This window comes from Oryctolagus cuniculus, chromosome 1 (assembly GCF_051225735.1).
Source record: "Oryctolagus cuniculus isolate XC-2025 breed Fujian yellow rabbit chromosome 1, ASM5122573v1, whole genome shotgun sequence".
Lineage (NCBI taxonomy): Eukaryota > Metazoa > Chordata > Mammalia > Lagomorpha > Leporidae > Oryctolagus > Oryctolagus cuniculus.
The window spans coordinates 237,266,194-237,272,193 of record NC_142867.1 but is presented as its reverse complement, the minus strand read 5'-3'; the positions used below and the strand labels follow the sequence as shown (position 1 = coordinate 237,272,193).

General features: G+C 68.6%; 1 protein-coding gene across 3 annotated transcripts in view; it reads right to left on the bottom strand.

Moving 5' to 3' along the window:
- Positions 1-314: 314 nt before the first annotated feature.
- Positions 315-6,000, bottom strand: part of CAMSAP1 (calmodulin regulated spectrin associated protein 1) — a 56,241-nt gene continuing 50,555 nt past the window's right edge. For all 3 annotated transcript variants that reach the window (XM_070059231.2, XM_070059223.2, XM_070059218.2), the window contains 3 exons: positions 5,392-5,507; positions 4,485-4,603; positions 315-1,551 (listed from right to left, as the gene is read on the bottom strand). In XM_070059231.2, coding sequence (XP_069915332.2) covers positions 1,249-1,551; positions 4,485-4,603; positions 5,392-5,507 — 538 coding nt within the window. In that variant the 3' untranslated portion in view covers positions 315-1,248. The remainder of the gene's footprint in view (positions 1,552-4,484; positions 4,604-5,391; positions 5,508-6,000) is intronic.

Here is a 6,000-nt window from a genome sequence, read left to right as displayed (position 1 = left end):
GCGCCACGGCCGAGCCGGGAAGGCCTCCAACCGCCACGGAAATGAAGCGCGGGGCCTTTGGTGGCAAGTCAGAGAGGGCGTTCCGTGGCGCTTCCGCCAGCCCACGCAACGCCAGCCAGGGCACTGAAGACACCGGGGCCGGGGCACGGGCTGCTGGCCTGCAGTCCTCGCGACATTCCGCACTCACGCCACCAGGAAGACCCAGGGCTTACGCGGCCGCTCGGGGGGCACGTGCCGGAAGCGGTGAGCTCCACCGGGCCGCGCTCCGCGGACGCCAGGAGCCGGGGCACCGCACACACCGCACACAGGAGGCGTTAGCTCATTCCTTTATTACACTGTAGTGCTTTCTTAAAATAAATACGGTCGCATAAGGGCCAACAGTGAGGGGTCAGCACACACAGGGACGGCGCGGTCATGGGAGGCCGCGCGGCACCCGGCGAGCCGGAGGCCCGGTCGCTCCCACGCCCAGCGTCCAGGTGCGGCGGTCACCCTCGTGTCCGGCGTCCTGCAGGGCTCAGGACGGTTCCAGTGGCACTCCCCAGGGAGCCTGGGCGAGACACAGCAGCTGCAGCCTCCCGGGCGGGCGGCCACGGCGCCGGGCCCCGCGTGGACAGCGCTGCCCTGGGTTCCCGACGGCAGCAGAGCGCCGCCCACCGGAGCTGAGCCGGGCGGGCGCAGCGAGCGTCTCCTCCCTCACGGGGCCTGTCTGCTCAGGAGCACAAGCCCCCAGCGCCGTGCGCTGCGAGGCGGCCCGCCCTGCCTGCAGGAGCCAGACTGCAGAACTCAGTGCCTGGAGTGAACGGAGTTTCAGTAAACTTTCTCTGAGCAGCAAGAAACAAGAATAGTTCAGAACCTTGGAACTGGGTACAAACGTTGGCAGTAGACACGGTCAATAAATATCTTACAGCTTCCTACACGGAGACAACCCCCACGACCTGACACCTGAGCGGAGGGCGGGCCGTCCGCTGCCGAGGGCGTCAGGCTGCGTGCAGGGGGCGGCGAGGGGCCACGGAGCAGGGCTTCAAGTAGGGAGCCACACGGCTCGAGGGACCACACTCTGCGCTCGCCCCCCGCCCGCCAGCCCCGCGAGCCCCCAGAGCACGGCCGGGCCGCCCCCGCGCCGCCTGGGCCCCCGCGGGAGTGCGGCCGGCGTTCCTCTCGCCAGCCAGAAGCCGCCCGGGACAGGTCTGGTTCTGCACGCGTCGTAGCAGGCCGGCGGCGGCAGGTCGCCCCGCCCGGCCGCGCGGGTCATTTGCGGTTCTGCGCCTTCTTGGGCGCCGCAGGCCGCTTGGGCTGCCACAGGTGGTTGTGGATGGTGAGGGCGTCCACGCTGACCGACATGGTCTTGGCCGGGATCAAGTTGAACTGCTTCCGGTCTGAGCTGTACTTGTACAGCTTGTCGATCATCTTCCTGGTGATGCTCCGGGGCCCCGTGCCCGTGAGCTTGTGGATCTCCTCGGAGTCGGGGTAGTAGCAGTACAGGGCCCGGAACTGGCAGCCGGCGTCACGGAACAGGATGATGTAGTGGTTGGCGTCACACTTCTCCAGCTCCTGCACGGGGAGGGGTGAGCAGCAGTTTAGAGTCAGGCCCCGCGCACGGGAGGGCAGCCGGGCCCACTCACGGCAGGGCAGCCGGGCCCGCTCAGGGGAGGGCAGCCGGGCCCGCGCACGGGAGGGCAGCCGGGCCCGCTCACGGCAGGGCAGCCGGGCCCGCTCACGGCAGGGCAGCCTTTCTGCACAGGTGACGCAGGCACTGAGCTCCGACAGGCCCAGCGAAGCCAGGGGCGTGCTCCCAGGGTGAACGCTGACCGCGAGCCCCCTCGTCCTGGTGGCTGCAGTCGCCGGGGACGAGGTGTGGCGCGCTCTCCCGCTGGCAGGAGACAGATGGCCACACCCCCGTCAGCACTGACGCCAGCAACCCTGCCCACTCCCGGCAAACGGCAACCCGTGCCCGACCACCAACGCCCGCCGTCCCCGGCAGTCAGCAGGTGCACGCAGGGTGGCGCGGCCATCCTGTCCGGACGGCGGTTCCGGTCCCGGCTGCTGGAGGCCCAAGAGCTGGGAGACCTGCAGAGTCCAGGCCCAGCCGCTGCGGCCACCTGGGGAGTGAGCCAGCAGCCAGAAGGGAGGGGTGTGTGTGTGTCCCTCTCTGTAACTCTGCCTTTCAAACAAAAAATAAACCTTAAAAAGAGAAAGAACCAGGGGGATGGGGGGCTCGGAGCACAGAGGTCAGAGGTCAGCTGGCTCCACCCTGAGGCCGCGTGCGAGGACCGCACCTGCCACGCAAAAACCGGAAAGGATCAACCTGAGAAGCAGGAGCAGCTTGAGCGCCTACAGCCGGCACCCAGCACCCAGCACCCGGCACCCGGCACCCAGCACCCCCGGGTGGTACCCGGCCTCCAGAAGGACGCTCGGCGGGCGGCGACGCCCCTCACAGCACGCGCCAGCAGAGGCGAGGCCGTGGACACAGGCGGGAGGATGGGGGCGACAGCTCGCGGCACGGCGTTCTGGGGAGGGGGGAGCCCGGATCCGGTGGGGGGATGGCCGCGGCTTGGAGTCTGCACGGCCACCGTGCACCTGGAAGGAGCCCTCCCAACGGTCTGGGAATCCTGTCAGCACAGCAAGACCCCGAGACCAGGGACGCGGTCCAGCCGTCCGGACGCTGGACACGGGTCTTCCCCGGCTCCTCGAGCCGACGCCCAGCGCAGTCTGTCGTGGTCCAGGGGTCCCAGGGCCCCTGAAGCCACCGCGCCATCTGCCTGTCAGGAGGCGCTAACAGGAGCCAGAGAAAGAACCAGCCAGGGCTTCCACAGGCCCGGCTGGCGAGGGACGAGCGCACGGGCTCCGGAGTGGCCGTGGTTCCAGCTGCCACTTCAGCCGCTCACACCAGGGCTCGGCCCGCGTGGCGGTGAGGCAGGATTTCTGAGGGGCCAAGGCTGCTGCAGCCTCGCCCGGGTAACGACCCAGACGCCCGGACGCGGTGGGGCTGCAGCGCCCGGCCTGGGCGGCCTCCAGACACGCCCCTGCAGGGAGACGCCTCCCCGCCCCCACACGCCCCTGCATAAGATGCATCCTCACCCCACACGCCCCTGCAGGGAGACGGCTCCCCGCCCCCACACACCCCTGCAGGGAGATGCCTCCCCGCCCCACACGCCCCTGCAGGGAGACAGCTCCCCGCCCCCACACGCCCCTGCAGGGAGACGGCTCCCCGCCCCCACACGCCCCTGCAGGGAGATGCATCCCGCCCCCACACGCCCCTGCATAAGATGCATCCTGCCCCCACACGCCCCTGCACAAGACGCATCCCCGCCCCCACACGCCCCTGCACAAGACGCATCCCCGCCCCCACACGCCCCTGCACAAGACGCATCCCCGCCCCCACACACCCCCGCAGGGAGACGCCTCCCCGCCCCCACGCCCCTGCACAAGACGCATCCCCACCGTGCCGCAGCAGGAGAGCCCGCGGCCCCGTCTACACCGCCAGTAGTTCCGCTCACAAGCTGCCGCTGTGCTGGCCGGGGCCCCAGCCTCGCAGGCATTCGCCCAGGCCAGGGGTCTCCCCCCGCCGACCTAGAACGCTCCCGCCTTGCCCTCCTCCTAGTCTCTGCTCAGACGCCCATTTCTCGCCAAGGCCCCCGTGAACAGTCCACTGGGCACGCACCGTTTTCTGAACACAGACCTGGACCCGATTGGGATGAGCCAGACCTACCCGCCTGTGTGCCGACAGGCTGTGCCGAGGCCGCCCTCGGCGTCTGACACTGGTGGGGCCCAGGCGTGGACACCCGCTATGGACGGGCTGGCCGTGGGTGTGTCCTGGGTGTCCCCTCTCCTCCGCCCCCGCTGTTGGGGGCACGCCAAGGCCTCCCCTCCCCCTGCACACGCTACCCCGTCCCACGCTCCACCTGCAGGGCCACCACCGGACTCGCTGGCAGCTGCACGCTCAGAGGCAGCAGTCGGCAAACCCAACCCAGCCCCTCGTGGAATGCCCTGAGACCACCAGCCACTTCCCCACCCTGAGCCCAGGGTCCCCCCCAAGTGCCCATGTCCACCTCCCCGCCACCCCGCCCTCCTCACGACACGGCCCCCCACCTGTGGTCAAACTGCTCTCAGCAGCCAACTCACTCGAGTGACCCCCGGAGGGTCCCAGCTGTCGGGACCCAAGGCCCGCCCTCTGCCATCACTGCAGTCCCCGCGCTCGGCTGGTCTGGGTCCCGCCCTCCTGCCCGGCGCCGCTCCCCGGGGGCTCTGTGCCTGCGCTGCCGTGACGTCGCGGGTGTGCGGCAGCAGCCACGCGGCAGGACCAGGCAGTCCCGGCTGCTCCGCCTCCGTGCAGCTGCCTGCTGGGGCCCAAGCGCTCGGCCTGCGCCCGGCTCAGCCCGGCTGTCACGGCCATCGGGGAGCAGATCAGCAGGGGCGCTTGCCCTCGGCCACTCCTTCAACTAAGACACACATTTCTCAAAGCAGGAAGCAAGAGGGGGACTGGCCTGCAGCACCGAGTCCTTGTGCGGCTCGTTCACCTTCCCGGCCAGGCAGCAGTGGCACACGGCGTTGTGGATGATCGGCTTGTTGGACTTGCTGCTGGGCTCCTTGAACAGCCTGGGACCTGAGGACACAGCGGGCTGGCACTCGCCGCGCTCCAGGCGCGCGCGCACACACAGACAGACAGACAGAAACCCGCGGCGTTTCACAGACCCGAGCAACGAGGGCGATCACGGGTACAAACGAGTTTTTGAAAACGAGAAGAGCCGCTTCCCATCTACCCCAAAAAATCCAAACGAAACTTAGGAAACCAAACACAAGGTGAGTGACTGACGCTGCACCCCGTCCTGCCCGGCGGCCGCGGCGCACAGTGGCCACTCTGGGGCGGGGGCGTGGCCGCTCTGGGGCGGGGGCGTGGCCACTCTGGGGCGGGGGCGTGGCCGCTCTGGGGCAGGGGCGTGGCCGCTCTGGGGCGGGGGGCGTGGCTGGCAGCGAAGACGGCTGCGGCCCACGCCGGGGCTCCCGGCTCCCGCTGCTGACCCCGGCTTCCTAGCGAGGCGGCCTGAGCGGCTGGGCCCTGCCGTGCACCTGGGAGACCTGCACTGAGCGCCCGGCCCCCGGCTACTGCAGGCCCCTGGGGAGCAGGCCGGGACGTGTCCCGCCTCTGTACAAACTGCAGCCATAACCGAGCCCCGGGGATGCTCTCCAGGGCCCAACAGCCCAAGCGTCAGAACTCCCCGCACCCTGGGCACCTGCGCCCATGGCAGGGAAGGGGAGGCGGGGCTTCCTCAGCCACAGGACACCACCCTCCCCAGCCGCCGTCCACCGCGCTCAGCGGCACGGACGAGACCTTGTATCTCATCAAAGTGAGGAACAGCAGTACAGGCCGCCCTGGGGGGCACGCGCCCTCACCTGTGTACTCCGCCACCGAGGCCAGGGAGGACGCCGCCGAAGCCGTCTCCCAGTCCCGGTCGGTGCTCCTGCTCGGGTTGCGGCTCAGGATGGGCAGGGCTTCCATCGACTCCACCCTGCGGCAGAACAGGGCGGAGGTGAGCAGGGCCTGGCCGCGGGCCGCACTCACCCAGCTGCTTCCCCCCGCCCACAGCAGGTGGGCAGCACCAGGGCAGGGCTTTCCGGAACGGCCTGGCGGGGCGTGTGTGTGTGTACACCTGTGTGTCTGTGTGTGTGTGTACCTGTGTGTGTGTGTGTGTACACCTGTGTGTCTGTGTGTGTGTGTGTACCTGTGTGTCTGTGTGTGTGTGTACCTGTGTGTCTATGTGTGTGTATACACCTGTGTGTGTGTGTGTACACCTGTGTGTCTGTGTACACCTGTGTCTATGTGTGTGTGTACACCTGTGTCTGTGTATACACCTGTGTCTATGTGTGTGTGTACACCTGTGTGTGTGTACATGTGTCTATGTGTGTGTACACACCTGTGTCTGTGTATACACCTGTGTGTGTGTACACCTGTGTCTGTGTGTGTGTACACCTGTGTGTCTATGTGTGTGTGTACACCTGTGT